The sequence below is a fragment of the Lepeophtheirus salmonis genome, chromosome 1 (genome assembly GCF_016086655.4).
Source record: "Lepeophtheirus salmonis chromosome 1, UVic_Lsal_1.4, whole genome shotgun sequence".
NCBI classification, from domain to species: domain Eukaryota; kingdom Metazoa; phylum Arthropoda; class Copepoda; order Siphonostomatoida; family Caligidae; genus Lepeophtheirus; species Lepeophtheirus salmonis.
The window spans coordinates 23,471,229-23,489,983 of NC_052131.2; the positions used below are offsets into that span (position 1 = coordinate 23,471,229).

Below are 18,755 nucleotides of genomic sequence, written 5' to 3' on the forward strand. Positions count from 1 at the left end.
AAAAAAGAAACCCTGCAAATATACTTATTCAATTACAATTGAATGATTATAATAATTACGTCATTTAAATTTCGTATCATTTTTACATTCATTTTGCAGTTGTAAATATGAAATAAAATGCATAACAATCTTGAATGATTATAAGATATTGAGAAAGAATAATCCCTGATTTTGAAACAATATTACAACAAGAGTTTGGGGTTTCAATAAGATATAACCTGTTATTCTTATAGTGGAAACATTAAGTTTGCATTTTTTAATCAAAATTATATGAAATATTAATTATTTTACGCGAATTTTAGGGATCAAAATAGTATCCATCAGTTTTGATGAGGTTGCATTAATTATATAAAAAATAGCCACAATATTATGAATACCGGGCCAACTTTTATTATTTAATTATCTTTATAAAGAAGGTTAAGTGTAATTCTTCTTTTATTGTTCCGATGACTAATGATGTACAACACATAATTAGTTGTCAAATGCTAAGAAAATCAGTGTTTTAGCCGCCAACATTAGCACATAGTACAAGACGAAGATTTTAGATTCCAGCGTTCCTCCAGAATTAATTATCTAAGGAGGCCTTGTGGGAGCAGAGTTAGGCCTTGAGTAAGCCTATTTACCATATATCCATGCGGTTGAAGGTCGGGGAGGACATCATACACTCTCCAGGAGTATGCAGGAAACCCTCAACCGCCTGAAGTTGGCCTACAAAAAATGCCAAATTCCCCATCAACTGTGCCAAGTGTTCTAGTAAATAGAGGAAAATAGTCTCTGTGGTGTATTCGCCGGCCTTTTTCCTCAGAACAACGGAGAAAAGTCTGTTTAGAGCGTGCAAAAAAGATACTTAACCACCTCGAGGGAGCCTGTGGACTCATTGTAATTTTTTCTGATGAGGAGACATTTACTTTTAACCCTATCTTCAAACAGGTAGATTGATCGAGTAGTGACATTTGGGGATGTAGCAGAGGAGCACCAATATGTTTTCACCACCAAACACGCTGCTTCAGTGATGATGTTATGCCTGGTTGCATCCAACGTGAAGGGTATTAATCATGTGTGGTTCCCTGTAGGAAGTAGGCAGAAGGCTGATGAGTACGTCAAAATTCTGGGAAAAAAGTTTTCCATTGGTCAAATCCATCGTTGGAAATTCTACCTGGCTGTTCCAACAAGATAAGGCACCTGTCCACACCGCAGAGAAAATCAAAGAGTAGCTCCAGGCCAACACTCACTTCTGGGCATAGGACTTCTGGCCGCTGGAAAGTTCAGACCTCAGCCTACTAGACTATTCCATCTAAGCGTAAGTGGATTCTAAGGCCTGTAAGAGACGTCAAAAAAACATCTGCACGCTGAAGACCTTTGTCAACGAGGCCTCGGCATCAATGACCACTGAGTACACTTACAGGGTCTACAGTAGCTTCCAACACCGTCTGGAGCTTCCCATTAATTCTGAAGGCAGTTATATTGTCTAAAACATGTTCTTTGGCTAAAAAATAATGGTAACAGTTTGTTGGTATAAAGCTTCTACCGTTGTACACCTCATTCCTCGGACTGAAAAAAAGAATAATCCAAGGAATTGGAAGGAAACAATAGTTAATTAAATTCACAAAACCTCGATTAAAAGTTGCTAGATATACTTTAAATCCTAAACGAGGCATTATTTAGATAAACAAAGAATTGTATATTTTCAGATTTAATGTCTTTGGAGCGTACTGAAAAGTATTGTTAATGAAATGTAGATTCAAAGGAATTAGAATTATTTCTATAAATGTCAGGGTGTCAGATATTATAATTCAATAATGGTGGCTGTACCTTGATACCACTGTGGTAACGACATACTGAACAACAAAGTTCCTACAGGAAAAATCAATTACCAGGTTATACATTAATTTATATGTTAAATAATCAATAAGAAATACATGATAAAATTTGACGAATTGACCTTACGGGAAAACCATGTTGCAGCAGCATATCCTTCGGCGAGATGTCTTTCAGAAAATATGTTTGTGGTGATATTACTGAACACTTAATTCTTTATGTACATTTATAAAATAAATAAAAGTTCCTACCATTGGTGAAAACACATTGTATTAGAATATAAAACAACAGTAAAAGTTTAATAATCATATTTTTTTCAATAATACGTCGAGTATATTTATGAACTTCAAACATAGAAAAAAAATATTCATTAATCATATTTATTAATATGTGTTGTTTGTTTTTCCTTACAGAAAATATCTCAAATAACAATGCCGGAGATATTGATACGGCCCAATGCTGTTTCAGATGAATACCTTATTAAGGATTCGGATCCAGAAGTATTTTGGAATATTAAAATGGCATCTTTTATTGGAGGTAATTGTTTTTATTTTTTAAATGTTATTTTTATCTATTGAATCACACTGTTTAATTGAAGTCATTTTTATTATTTTTAAAGAATATTTTGTATTGGAAAATGGAATTGTTTTTTATAAGACTTATAAACAATGTTGATATAGTGTGCAAAACAAAATTTTTTAAATGATGTGGAAATAATAGTTTTAATATCAGTTTTTTTTAAATAACACTAGCAGAGGTACCCAAACTTTTTAAAAGTGTATTGAAAGCTTACAACAAAATAATCAAATTAAGCAAAAACTTTATAGCCCATTTTGAGGACAAAAGAGACCATGAACCAAATATTAGGAGTGACAAAAGTAGCTTGAAATATTACATTTGTTTCTTCTTCTTTGTTTTTCATTAAAAAAATTATGAATTTCTACAAGAACACTAATTTTTTTCGCCTTTGAAGGCCTCTTTTGGGATATCATGATCTTAAAAATGAACTAAAATGACTTAGTCTTTTATTCTTAATAAAATAAATTTTTTGATTTATTTGTAAAAAAAAAATGTACTGTATATTAAATGTTTATTTGTTTGTTTTTTAAATAGCCAAATTTTATTGGCAAGTTACTTAAACAGTTTAAGTATTCACTTTGCCTTTACATAACAAATTGGCTGAAAAGTCCCGGGCTAAACAAAGAAAACACGCATTACTTTTCTTTTTTTTAATATTATAAAAAAACTTATTTGACTGATGGAGAAGTGCCCCCATAACACTTTTCAAGCCATTGCTCAGCTTGAATGGTATTTTTTTCCATCAAGAAATATTCTAAAATTAAAGTAAAAAACTGTTTTGGTTCCATTATTTTGAAAATATTAAAATTAGCCTCACTTATAGCACAATCACTCACAAACTAACAGATTATCATGAAAATTGGTCTTTTGAAGTTTGTTACTAACTGAAAATGAGGTAAATTAATAAAAAAAATAGCTTTGTTTGGCGTCAAAGGTGATATGGAAGCTCCAGACTCTTATCTCAGTGGCGCGTTTCAGATTTGTCTACACTTCACCAAGAATAGCGGAGGTGGCTCTTGATGAGTTCACATTAACGCGAATAAAGCCTGATCTGTAATTCCTTTAATGCAACGAGAATGATATGGCCGGGATTCCTTTGGGGATCGTGAGTTTTTACTCCTTCACATTATTTTTTTTTTAAATAAGTTTTTCAAACCTTGGACTTCGAAATTTTCGACCATTAGTGGTTGGAGTTGACAGGAAGGGTCCTCTGATCCGATTTTACCGGTTATGGACCATCTTGTTAATCTGGGATTTAGTGGAGTTCGGCAACAATGCAAAAAAAAAATATATATATTCAGACATTCAAGAATTCATTATACTGGAAAAAGAGTTCAAATTGTTGAATACAGATTAGTTGTTCTCAAGAAAATTGCAATAATACAGGAAAATAAACCTTTTGATCACATAGATATCAGTGAATCAACTAATACCAATCCTAAACAACAAACCATACATACTGAATAGGTGAAAGACCAATGCAAAATGAATGCAAAACCATATCTTATGAAAACGATGTTCACTCTGAAAAAGTGTAAAGAGTACCAGACAACCTATCATCCTAAACTGAAAGTAACTCTAAAGAAAATTCAGCCTCAAATGATAAAGTAGATACTGTAGCAACTGATGAAATAAACAGACCATACATAGATGACGAACCCCCAAACCTACACAACGAGAGCAGAACAAACAATGAGCATATAGTCACTAGATGCGAAACTTTTACTCCCAGCTTTGGAGAATCTTCTCAAGTTTAATGTACGGCCAGAAACTTATAAACGAAGGATTGTTGCAACTAATACGGAGAGTTCGGCAAAAAATAATATCAGAAGTCCTTTGAGTATTAAAAACTCTACAAGAGTTTCCCGTGAATTCTCAAAAGCTAAATTATTACCCAATAGACTGAGGTCTGGGTCCTATCCCAAAATAACAGCTTCTGCTTCTAGTATATCAACAAATATTGATAGTCAACCTGAAAAGCAGCTTAGACAATCATGATTACTTTCCTGACCTTAATTGTTATTATCTCATAAAACCAGAAGAAAGTACGCTATTGTTAGGCACATAAAACATCTCGAATATCCAAACATCTAAACACACTCTCTGACACTAGATAATGCTTTGAAAATCAGTTTTGTAATCCGGAGATTTATTTAACTTTTACTTCATTTTATGAAACCAACTCAAACACAAAAGGTGGCGCTGCATTATTAATGAATAAGAATTTGAAGCCAAAAATACAATATTTATCGGATGGTAATCTAATGAAGGTATCGTGCAGCTATTTTGGTCTTGAGTTTGAAATTTTTGGCCTATAGGGGCCCAATTTTGATTGACCTGATTTATTTGGTCACAAACTTTTACCTTTATTATCTCATAAGTCTACAATAATTAGCTGAGATTTTAATATACAACTAAATGCTAGCAGGGACTCTAGTAATCCTACAGCAAACTCCCATCCACGCTCCAAAGCAGTGCTTTCCTCTATTATCAAATCTTACAATTTTACGATGCGGCTAAAGCTTTTGACGATTATGGGCATACTTTTTACTCCTACGACAAATTTTCTTGACCTGTATTATCAAGGATCAACTTCCTTGCCGCTACTATAGCTATAAGCATAGAAACTATCGGAAATATAAATTAACAGGATGCAACCGATTATGAAAAAAAAAAATACAAACTAGATCAAATATATCACATATATGATTTAGCATCCAGAATAAAATTGAAAATGAACAACATTGTGGACTTGTCGAGATCAAGGCTACAATGCTACAATATCTTGAAAAGAGAAGAAATATGTAAAAGAATATGTTACGTGATGGCGAAATAGCTGAAGAACATCAAGTTATCTGTGCAGAAATAAAAGAATTTTACTCTACCTCTTACCTGTTTCGATTGCAATGCAACAAGCAAATGTTCAAGATGCACTTACAAATATGCTAATTTTTGTGTCTAAATTAAAAACGATCTGGATAATAACTTTGTTGTCTCAGCCCACAATAACAACCTTGTTGAAAATCATATAACTATTCAAGTGATAATAAATGCAGTTAAAATTAATGCAAACACTTGCAAGGCTCCAGGCATATCTGGCTTTACTTTTGAAATTAATAAAAAATAAATCTTTCACCTTGCACCTATTTTATTAAAGTTTTATGATAAAGTCATGAGCGTTAATTATTTTCTAGAATACGCATCAGATGGCAAAGTTGTTTTAATACCTGAAAAAGGAAAGGATACAAGATATATTAAAAACTTACGTCCTCTCATCTACAAAATTGTTTGTACAAAATTTTTTAATACGTACTTTTAAATCGAAAAACAAAGTTCTGAAGAAAATTTTGCACGATTCCCAATACGGCTCTTTGAAGCATAAATTAATAGAATCTATTCCTTTAACTTTGCAATCTCTTTTAGAAGAAGGCAATAGCTTATCAATAATGGTAGTTGACTTTGCTAAGGCTTTCGATGCACTGCCACACTAATTCATGGCTTCGACGCTGTATTGTAAGGGATTTGGAGACTACATTATTCGAATGGTTTGAGTAACTTTGTCAAGATCAAAAACAATGATACACTACGGACAACACAGTACATTATTCTAAAAAAAGGTGTCCGCCAAGGGGATCCACACTATTTATTATATTCTTGGACAAATTAATAGTAGGACTTTAAAATATATCTGCTACGCTGATGACATGAAAATTATAGTTTTAGGGAATCCTTTTATTTACATTCAAATCAGTTAGAACCTTCTTAAATCTAATATTGAGTTATTCTAAGGAGTCTGGACTTTTCATCAATGAGTAAAAAACAGAATTTTTGTCTCCATATAGTACCCTTATGGCCAAAGCATGTCTACTTTTTAAATTTACTTATAATATTTATATCTTGGGATCTTGGATTGTCGTTAACTCTACCACATTGAATTACTAAGAGATTCTCTCAAAAATTAAGAAAACCACGAACCATTTCTCAATCCTTAATTTTGCGTACTTAGGATAAAATATGTGCATGGAATACGTATATTGTACCAAAGGTCCCTCATCTTTTGCGATTAAATCCTTTCTGTGCGGAAATGTCTTCTGAAATAAGCGCCGTTCAGGAGTCTTTTTTGAAATTAATAAAGAAGAGAAACATATCCTTTCAAGGAATGCGGAATCCCTTGAAGCTTGGAGGTTTGAACATCATACCCATTGAAGACATGTAGAAATATCTTAAATCCTACTGGATTAGGAAGTTGTGGGAAAACCACAAATACTAGGCCGACCTCTTGCTTGCTTTTCTTTAGAAACATAATATTGATTATTCTATGTGCCCAAACCGTAGCCTCTCAAAAACACTTTTATAGGTTGGACAATTCTTGCCCAGAATCAAAGGCTTTTGCGATGGATCAGTCGATATATTTAAAAATTTGAAACTTCCTTGCGGTGGGAGATGCCCATAAAAGACACATATAACGTGAGCTGTACTACAGATCCGGATTCAAAATTGCAGCTGATGTCGTTGCGTCGAATGGATTTTTAATTTTATGAATCAGTTTTAAGAAAATATACACCCGTACAACAGCTTGCACTTACTTTTAGAATTAAAATCAGCATGTTTACTACTGACAAGCCTCACAAATTATTTATACAGTGAACTCTTACTCCTTTTATATCTTATCCAAGTCGTCGCAATATTGAAAGGACTTTCAAACAAAGTATTAAAGAAATTAAAAATATATTGTTGACACCACCCGAGAAGTGGTTCAAATATAGAGTATTGTCAGGACTCTTGAAGTTGCTGGCAAATACTTTAAATACATCATACAAGTCATGACTGAAAAAAAAAAAAACTGCAACAATTCCTGGAATATTTTTGAATTGTTAAATGTTAAATAAAATTGCATGCCTTATGGCCAAAAAAATGTTTGTCTATGCAGCGTAATCTTTGTGTAAAGTCCACAACTTTTTAGCAGATCGAGGGTTGAGGGACAAATTGTTGTAACTCAAAAATTATAACAAATAATGTAATTTAACATATCTCATTGTATAAGTGTAATATATAATGTTAATACTGAAAAAAGAGAATTTTAGAGTGTTGAAATCAATTTCTCAGATCCATTTTATTGTAAACATTAGAAAACAATATTATTCCTGATGAAAGAATGGAGTTTCCATGCTTTATTCTGTAAAGTAAACATTTGAGTTAGTATACTTTGGCTCTCAGCCACGATATGATCTAAGTTTTTCAATTAAACTATACGAACAATGGGGACAAAACATCCTAGACGAGTTAATTCACATTGTCATTAACTTTATTATTTATAAAATGTAGAGAAAATGTTATTCAACAAATTGTCCAGTATTTATTAATTGCATAATATATTAGAAAAAGTTTAATTATAAATAACTCAGGTTTATATCTGTATTATTAATTTATTTCAGCTTTTTTCGATAGTAAAAACTAAAAATAAATATATTAGAATTTGTATTTTACTTCAATTTATATTTTAGAATTTATTCGATAAATACACCTATTTATCGAAATGTTTCACACGCTGTCCGTACCATATATTTGGGAAATTTAGCCCATTCTGCATCAATTCTGAAATGAAAATCTTCCAAATTTGGATATTGGTGAGTGTATTCCTTCAACTCCGTGTAGCACTGCACAAATTAGTCAAGGGGGTTAAGATCTGGACTTGAAGGGGTCACATAGACTTGTCCCAGACAGGAGTTTTTGCTTTAAGCAACTTTTGGCGTTGAAGGCCAGTATGTATTGGAACTCCGTATTGCTGAAAATTCGACTTTTTTGATGAGTTAGCCTCAAACCGTGGGAGGATCCCATCTGCATAACATGTGAAATGTAATCACTCGTCTTCATACGGAAACCTTTCGGGATAAAAACTAAGGGGAGCTTGTCTCTTTTACTTGAAACCTTGTCCAATCCATAAGAGATCGACTATTAATCTACTTTCGTGTAGTTCAGAGATCCTAGGAATCCCATTTTGATCATGATTAAGGTCCCATTTCTTACCTTGTAAATATTGACTTTTTTCAAATCTAATTTATTTTTTATCCAGGCATCATCTTTGACATACTGACCGTAACAAACCTGGTAGAAACCCTTCCCAAGATCCTTATGGATGAATCCACTCATCGAAGTCCTAACAACATTTATCTCCTTTGCCTTTTTAGCCATTGATCGGAAGAAGCTCTTGTAAATTTTTGATTTAAATTTACGTGTGTTTTACGGATTGCTATCTGACCTTGGGCGTCCTCTTCTTGGATTGTCATCAATATTTTCAGTCTTTCCAATCTTCTTGATGTTATAAGTTACAGAACAGAGACTAATTGAAGATCTCAAAATCCTAGATAATTAGTGGGGGGATTTACTAGCACGATAGAGATTTTCTACGGTTTTTCTTAGAGGATACATCTTGACTAATAAAAGTAGCTTTAATTGTATTTTTTATATCAGAAGTGAAGGAGTGAACCTAGATTTCGTTACAAACAATCAAATTGTCGCCAAAATAATACCTTGAATAAAAAAATAAGAGGTTTAATACTGTTGGACAGCCATAAATATTTTATTTGAACAAATGTGTTTGTTCATTTATGTACGAAATATACATACGTATTAATAATATGTATATATTCATTTAAAAGTATTCACTTGCCAAATTTAGGTTGACGGGTTCTTTCATTCGTTAGTTTACCCCCAAAGAACGAAAATGTGATCCATACATACACGTTTTTGTTAATACATAATAAGAAAAGTACTCTCACTGTAAATATGTACTTCTGAGCACCGACTGCAATTGAGGAATTTCCACATTCCTGTAGTAATAAAACCCTAGCATAAAAATATTGCATGTCCTAAGACACAAGGTTCATTAACACATAATTATAAAGAATGTTGAAATTCGGCATAAGCTATAACAACTTTAAAAAAATACACACAAAATATTTTTTGGGATTTTTTTAAGCAATCGTAATTTTCATATAGGATAGAGGTGGTAAAATGTGTAAAACAAATGATTTACCTTTATTCTGTTGAAAAGAAACAATGTTTCAGAGTGCATACTAGAGTGGAATATTGAATGGTTTCTCATAATATTTTTTTTCAAAACGGTTGCATATGATATATTTATACCAAAAAAAAGACGGTCACTTTTAGAAAAAGACATCAGAAAATTTAAAAAATAAGCTCAACCCTTATGTAAACTTATTGAAAAATGAATTCTTACTCCGTTGCCTTGAGACAAAGTAACAAATTAATAGTAACCATTTCATTATTCCTGCTTTTTTTAAAGAATTATAGGACGTTATCAGTTGTTGCGGGTGTTTGAAACCTATGTTTTAAAAACGTGTATATTTTCATTTACAAATATGGGTTTTTCCCCCTCCGTCAATGGAAGAATTCCTGATTTATTTTCTGAAATTTTATAATAGTTCTGTCATGATCCGAATATGTACGGTCCGTTTTCGGTAGCAATATAGTGATTCTTCATTTCTTACTTTTCGATACTTACAATATGTAAACAAAAATGTCGTTAAGGACAATTTACATACACTTACAGAGGTGTTCACTGGATTTTTAATTCGAGTGAGGGCATGCTCATAAATTCGTTTACTTTTTTTTACAGAAATAAAAGTTTTACTCTTGCATATTTTATATGGACAATTTTGTTTAGTGGGGAAAGGCCAGAAATTGAAGGGGTTACGTCATCAGCATGTCAACTTTTTTAAGACGTTGGAGAACTTCAAGTACCAGTGTAGATTTTTAGGTAATTTAGATATGATTTAAAATGTGCGGCCTTTTTTGACTTTTTTTATATGGACAAAAAAAATACAATTTTGTTTAATTTATTTATCAAATGATTTTTATTTTTAAATTAACTCTTTTTATTTGGTTTTTTTATGGTATTAATTTTTTTAGTAAAAAAATTTTTATTTCTAATTTTAAAATGACTCTTTTATTTAGAAAAAGTTACTATTTTTTTCTAAGAACGAAAGAGGTTGATCCTGTTTCAATTTTTCCCAAATTTTGTTCCCCGATTCCTATTACTCCATATTAATACTATCTTGGCATATTACTCATGCTGATGTGGTTTTCAGTTGACCCTCCCGCGTGGTTTGTGAATGTTCCCTTATAGTAATGTAATAAAATAGTTATTCGTATTTGTTAAATAATGTAAGGAAATATTAAGCACTTTTTGTAAAATACCCATGTGCATGGTCTATATAGAACCATTTGCGGATACCTAACTTTTGGAGGGGTTGTGTTGTGACTTACAGTATTTAATTTCCATCTAAATCTCAAATAAACTTCTCGAAACAAGATAACAAATGTGGTAAAACTAGAATTGATCACAGAATCAAAGACTTGAATTGGACTAGAAATATATTTATACTGAACATGAGAAAAGCCTTAACACCTTATCTTTAGTATATCTATAGATTTGATATGGGCTCAAAATAAATTTGAGGAATCAAACTGGACTTGATAAAGTATTCATGTACTTCGACCTGTAAGAAAAGGTTTGAGACTCGATTTGGACTTACAGTATAAAGGCGTTCTTTTATGATGCGGCTGAAACTCTGTGTGCTCGGATGGGAAGTTTTATGCATCCATGTGATTACCACCTGTTCCTGTCTAAGGGAACCCCTATCAATAGAGGCATGTGAATATCAATTATCCAAGTTTTTACCAATAGAGATATGGGCCTCTACAAGGAGGGCAATATGAAGTTGGATTCTTGCTGCTAACAAGTTATTGAACAGAACAGGGCATTCATTATTTAAATCAAATGATTGTAACACTTCTTATAAATTGAAATAAGGTAAAAAATACGTGATTACTTTTCCGGAAACCAATAAAATATTTCAATTTTTTCAGGCAACAACCAATTCTAAAAAATTACTTACTTCTCTTAAATTGCTATAATTCATCATTCATTTGGTATCCAATTGCGTCATTACTTAATTGTTTGAGGATTTATTTATATATAATAACAACTATAAATTATATTTTATAACTTCAGTAACCTTTTTTTTAATATTATTACATTAATAATATATGTATATTAATATGATAAATGATTCATTGCTTATGGCGTCCCTTAAAAAAATATATGGCCCCACATTTTATCATACATTTATTATTAAATTAAATGCATTAAAGTGAACAAAAATTGTTTGAACTTCATGCCTTAGATTAAATAATAATAATGAATAATATATAATCATGTTAAAAATGAATGAATACTACTTCAAATAATAATTTCTAAATATATCAATTAAGTTGTAAAAAAATCATAAATATTTAAAATTTTAAAAATAATCATAGCTTCAAGGAAAAAATACTAACTCATTTATAATTCTTAAATAAAGAGTTGACGTATCATTACTGATAGTTATATACATACGCATATACATATAAGTATAGATTGTAATGTTCAATGTTTATTTAAATCACTAAATAAATCAATGGATCAAGGTAGTTTTTCAATTTCAATGGTAATCTATACTTATAGAAAGAATTGTAAAAATATGATCCTACTTGCATGAGGTAGCATAATTTCCTTTATAATTATGTGTAACCTTCCGGCTGTAGATGTAGTAGTGAGATGGGTGGATTTCCATTCCATAAGGGAGATTTAAAGTTTTCTTAAAATTAAAGTCAGTTGCTATCATAATTTGGAGTAGTTAGGAACGTGCATTTGTTGTCAATAATAAACATTACCAAAAAATGGTTTGACAAATAAATATTTTATAAAAAATTTCTAACTTCAATTTGGCTCCTGAGTTTTAATTGGTGCAATTTATGATAATCTGTTAAATTCTTTCATTTTTAAACCGCAGGGTAGAGCAAGTGGACTCGAGAGATATATTTATAAATACATCAATAATTTTATATTTCAATAATAGTAAAAAAAGAATGATAATCAAACATGTAGAACAGGTATTTGCAAAACTTTTTTGACGTAATGTGGCCAAATTCCTCTGACAAGTTGTCCCATGCAGCAGCTATGAAAGACTTCAGTGAGTGCACAGTTGGGTGTGAGGTCATGTTGGTTTCCATCTCCAATGTACCCAAAATAGAAAAGGAGTGAAGTGGGTGCAAATCTGGTGAGAAAGGGGTCATTTCTTTTTGGACCAGAATCGAGCAATTTTATCTGTGCAGAACTTTTTTTACATAGCAGACGTGGAGAGGGAGCGCAGTCCGGAGTCCACACATAGTTACCCTCCACGTAGTTGGTCTTCAGCCATGTATAGATGGTGTACATATGTAGCTTATAGTCGGCACCCTGGTCAATTTCTGTCCGGCATTGAAAAAGAACAGAGGAATCTTCTTTCCATCAGAATCCACAACAGCGAGGACCATTGCATGGGCTCGATCTTGGTGTAATTATCCTCTTGGACCTTTTGTATTGTTTCTGCAAGCCAGGGGTTGTTCTAGTAGTTGTAGAATTGATCAACTGTGAAAATCTCCTTGTCCAATTTTTTTTTTTCCACAATTTCCTTCATCCATGTGAGTATTTTTTTGCACTTCTTGAGCCTTCTGGCATTCATTCCCTCTGTTAGAAGGTGGTGTGGGGTCCTTGTGAAAGAACCTCGTCCCCTAATGTGCTTTATAGCCCTCCCAATAGTCCTAGGAGCCACAGAGAAGTCGTTGGCGAGGTGATTCATCAACTTAGTGGTATCCTCTTTTACATTCTTCTCCAAACTTAACAAGAACTTCGTATCTCTCTTTAAATTATGCCCTCCACTTCCTGACATCCTTAAGACTTTTTATCCTTTTTTTTTCTCATCTCGGGCAACTTAAAAACGCGACTTCTAGAATACTTAGCAATGTCCGTAATCTTCATCACATCAACTCCAGGAGATCTAGGAGATCTGAGATGTGTTGCCTTTATGCTCGTTGCCCGGTCATGGTGATGAAATGACTAATTGAGTAGTATAGCTTTTTTACGTAAAAAGAATGTTGGAAGCAGAATATAGAAAATAATCACTAAACTTTTTCAAAGTAATAAAAAAATAGTCTTTAATTAATACTCCACGTTTTCGAACCTACCCTATTGTAAAAACGTTTCTTTAATTCATTTTCATAATTTGAAATGTGAAAAATCCTTTGAACGAAAGAAACTCCAGAGATAACTATGGTAGAGAGTTAAAATTAGTAACATCAGATTTGTTGTCATAAAAGATTTTTACATTAGGATAATTTGTCCGAATTTTGTATTTGAATCCGAATTTATTCCGGAAAAGCCAACATTTTTAATACCTTTGCTGAATTGCTAATGACTAACTATCTACTCTTTCACAACTATCAGACATGTCGCCAATTTAATTTCTCATTTTTTGTAAACAATAAGTACTACTCCCCAACTTTTCAATGAAAAGTTATCTAAAAGAGTACAATTTTTTTTTTAAATTTCAGATGTTTAAATAAGTTTTATTCATTGTATGGACAATGGAGGACTTATCTGATATGATTTTAAAAACTTTGTAAAACAAAAACTTCAAATGTATACTATCATTAAAAATAAAACTTGTTTTATTGTCTTTTGGAAAAAAGGAACTTATGTTGCCGCTTACTCTATATGTAAGTCCTTATTGGTGTTGGAGTATAATTGAGGATCGATATTGAAGTATCTGTGCCATGGCTTTGCTAGATACATGGTGAGATTTGTGAATATTAACCGCTTCTCGTAGCAGAGCATTCTAATACCACGTACAAGACAGCTTATATTTTATTCTCCCAAACATTTTTTTTTAAATTGTAATAGTTACCATGTCATGTTTTCGTGTTTTTTTTTTCCTACATACCAGTAGCGCTTAAAATTTACTACCTTACTGATAGATAAGGTTCTAGAATATAGGACTTAAAATGTATTTGAGATTTTTCCTAGTTGCCAGTCTGAATAGTGTGCGTGTTGTTTTTCTTAAGCTAATCATTATTCATAAATTGCTAGAGTATGTGGCCCAGCGTTGCATGGGACATTTAGAAATTATAATGCTATTCTGAACTCTTTCTTATTTTCTGCGATTGATACTCTAGGTAACAACTGCAAATAACATCACTGCTCCTCTATCTCTAGGGCACGCAATGATCAAGTGGTTGCCTTTTTGAGATCAGGCGCCGACTTCCCTGTACCTCTATGTCTTTGGCACGCACGTGATGAGAAAGTTGTCTTTCTTTTCTGGGCAACACGTTGACCTGGCTGATCCCCCCTTTCCATGGCACATGACACAGAAGTTGTCGTTTTGTTCTGCACAAGGCGCTGACCTCACTACTCCTAAGTCTCAGCAGTTCGTAGAAGCATTTCCTTTTTAGTATCTGAAGAGCTCTTGCACAGGGAAGACTTTTTTCGCTTGGGAATGTTGCTGTTAGTATTAACGTTAATTGTAACGAAATGAAATGGTTTTAATAATATTTTTCGTTATGATATTATATTTTTAATAAATGCTTTAACTATTTTTTAAGGGAATAAATTTGAATGAAAAGAAAATATTGATTAGGTCAATTTTTGGTGTAGCATAGAGCAAAGTAGAACTATGCCTCATTGCCCTAATGACTCTTTCCTATTGTCTGTATCGTTTTTCATGGAGTCTTTAAGAAAGAAGTCGAGTTCTTTAAGGCATTAGGGTAGAGATGTAATGGGAAAACGATTGTTTTTTGCCCTATCACCTGATTGGCTAAGTTTTACTCTACCTTATCCTTTGAATAGCTTACAAAATCAAAGACTGGAGAGAAAATTAAATATGAAGATATGATTGAGAAAAAATCAAAGGGTGGATAGAAAATTAAATAAGGCTCTATGTCAGGCAATGGTGAGCAAAAGTCCTTATACTGCAAGTCCGAGTCAAGTCTCCGGTCCTTGCTCACGAATCCAAGTGAATGAACATTTTTATCGAGTTCAGAGAAAATAAAAGATGTTTTTAAGAGTACTTGTAGTTATATCCAGTCAAATAATTGAAATGACTCCGAGTCCAAGTTAAGTCGTGAGTCTTAACTTTTGAGTCCAAGTCAAGACTTGAGTTTTTTATTGTGCGATCATATCATGCTGCAAGTCTAGAAAATAGAGAATCTTGTCAAATTCTCCAACTTTGATTTGAGTTGTACAGTATTAAAAAATACTTCAGACTTTCAAAATTGAGATAGACTGGATGCTAAGAATCAAATTAAATTTGATATCAGAATTTTTCAACTTGAATTTTCTGGTTTCTCATTTAGTTGAAGGGGATGGAGAGATGCCTTGGAGTAACATGAAATTTCATTCTGATGTTTGAGAGGTTGTTATTTTCCTGCATATATTTTAAACTCAAATATCAAAAGTAATCAATAGACTTATTTTGGAACAACATACATCTATATATATAAAAAATAGAATAATAATTTATCATGTACAATGCATAACAATTGAACTATTTTATATATTCCTAGATATTTAAATCATAGCATAATTTATAGTTGCAATTGTTGTAATTTTTGGATGATAAAATAAATAACCCAAGTAAAAATCAAATATTCTAGTAAATATTTTTTTTTAAAAGGAGTGTTATTATTTAGATCTTCATTGTCACTCTCAATCTTAGGTTCAAAAATAGTCTTATCAATTTTGAATCAAATTTTTGAAGAACGGTTGGAATCCTCATTATCACTTTCCTAATGCACCTCATCTTCCTAAATTTCAAAATTGTATGCATAGTGTAGAAATCATAAATAATGACGGGATCAATCTTTGGTAATGATATAATACCAAAACAAGTAATCGAATAAACTTAAATAAACTAAATTGTAATTAACCCGTCGATTCTAAAATAAATCATTATAATTCTAAGTGAATGAAAAAAAATATAGGTTAAATAAATAAATTGAATTGAATTTCAATATACAAAAATAAACTTAGAAGGCCCATCTGGATATCATCATATATTTATTAAATATTCCCATTCTATGGAGAAAAATATAATCGTAAAATTGATAAGAAGTATGAGTCAGTTGTAAGAAATTCAAAATTGCTTAGAAATATAAAATAAATGATTAAAACATCGATAGTTGATCCATTGCACAAGAGATCAGAGGTCTCTGATAAACATATTATCTAAATTTATCTATAAATTGTGTGAAGAAAAACTCTTGATTGATGTTGGTTTCTGTTGTCGTTCCCTTTATTTATCTATAAAGTAATTAGTCCTCAATAAAATTATATTGACTATCGTAGGAAAAAATGTTTGGTAACTTTAATAAAACCTCTTTGAAATTACTGTCATACATAGAACACTATTCAACTTTATCATTCGTCAATACGTATCTAAGAAACATTTATGAATAAAATATATTAATATTCTCTTCAAAGATCTTGATCCAAAACGATATCAGCTCTTCCATTTTATTCGTAATTCAGTCCTTGGTCGGTAAAGATACAGATTCTGAGGGTTGAACTTCTTTGCCATTACCATCTGAACGAGGAAAAAAACTCTTTCCGAATAAACAGGAAAACTAAGACAAAGAGACAAATAAGTGAAAATTATCCTTGCAAAACTACGATAAATACATGGCGTGGATTCCAAAATCTAAAGTCGTTTGGTAGAATAATTAATAAAATCACTACCCGTAATCTGATGAAACCTTAGAGTTTTCTTAGCCACGTAGGAATCACAAGTCAAGGAGTATAGAACAGCTGATATTTCCCTAACAGATAACATTATGTGTTGAAGCGGAGCACCGCTGGTGACTTGACATTATCCCTCGACTAAGATTCAAAATCTAGAAAGAGGAACAAACAGTTCATAAAGGGTCAGATATTGAAAAAAAATCCACTGCATTGATATCTCACTCTATTTCTTCCAGAGACGGAGTCAGTCAGAGGGCACAGATATTACTCCCTTAAAACCGCCTTCTCCTTCAAGTCAATAAACATCTGGACAGTGAACGATCCTTCTATTAGAGGAGATGAGATTTATAGAATTAGTTCCAAAGAGGGGATATCCCCTTTAACATGAAGTTGAATAGAGGATCTGAAGGAGTGTAGATTGGATACCTGAATGGGAAAATGTCATTTACTAGGAAATGGGAAGGATGGATCTATGTGGATCTATATGTCAAAATGCTTCGTACGAAAGATCCATCCAAATCAATATGAATGAATTTGTCTTTTCACGCAGTTCCGAGATTTTCTACATAATAACATATTTGTAATGCATTTTAGGGTTTAATATACAAAATCATCTACTAAAACACATCGCTTAACTTTCATAAGCCTCCAATTAATAAGTCATAAGCCATTTATTCTATTAACGTTAAAGCTTTAAAAAACTAAATCCTTAATTAACTATATGTTTTTTTAGTTTTTTATATATATATTTCTTAATAGTTTCATTCAATGATGTTATGAAACTAATTATAAACTTTGTCAAATTGAAAAAAAGCCAATCACTTAATTTACCAAGAAAATATAAATAGCAAATATAACAATAATTCTGCACTTAATAATTTCAATTCGTGGAAAATATTTGGATTTCTTTTTTGTACCGGTGTACAATTTTACGAAGTGTGTTCAAAAAGTAAGAGGACTTTTAATTTTTTTAGGAAAAAAAAATATATTTATTCATCATTATTTATGTGGTTTCCTTCAAAGTAATCCTCCTCAGATACTATACAATTGTGCCCACGCTTTTTCCAAAACTCGGAGAACATCTCATAAGCACTTTCCGTGTAGCCATGACCACGAATGCAGTCTTTATCTCCTCAATCGTTGCAAATCTCCTTCCCGTCATACGTCTCGTCAGTTTTGGCAACAAGAAAAGGTCACATGGGGGGCAATCCGTTAAATTCGGTGGCTGAAGCATGGCTCTGGTGTTGTTTGTAGCTAAAAAAGGCGATAAGTCATTTTTTCAAAATTAAGCAGTTTCATAACAAATTTAATTGACACTCATTTCATGCACAAAACGTTCGATAAATTTATACCAGCTCGAGCCAACCGATATGTCAATATCATTAGTAACTCCTCTGATAGTGATTTGACGTTTTTCAAAAACAATTGTCTTCGCGGCTTCAACATTATCATTTGTTGTTGACGAGCTTAGGCGTACGGAGTGAGGCTTGTCATCGGCATATTTGCATTATGCCTCTCACAAACAAACTACACATATTATATAGCTCAAATATATGTTCTTGGTAAGGGTGCTAACATAAAAAAATCAAAAAATCGAGCATACCAAATGTTTTTTTCCCGCAAAATTTGATTAGTCATCTTACTTTTTGAATACATCTCATATTTCAACTTATTATTATACCATGAACCAAATACAATTGCACATGAAAACTAAAACAAAAAATAAGAAATCACATTCCTA

The 18,755-nt window shown here is 32.0% G+C and overlaps 1 protein-coding gene across 2 annotated transcripts in view; it reads left to right on the top strand.

Moving 5' to 3' along the window:
* LOC121123751 (calcitonin gene-related peptide type 1 receptor) overlaps positions 1-18,755 on the top strand; it is a 115,902-nt gene that overhangs the window by 40,470 nt on the left and 56,677 nt on the right. For both annotated transcript variants that reach the window (XM_040718886.2, XM_040718893.2), the window contains exon 2: positions 2,232-2,355. In XM_040718886.2, the coding sequence (XP_040574820.2) occupies positions 2,250-2,355 (106 nt within the window). In that variant the 5' untranslated portion in view covers positions 2,232-2,249. The remainder of the gene's footprint in view (positions 1-2,231; positions 2,356-18,755) is intronic.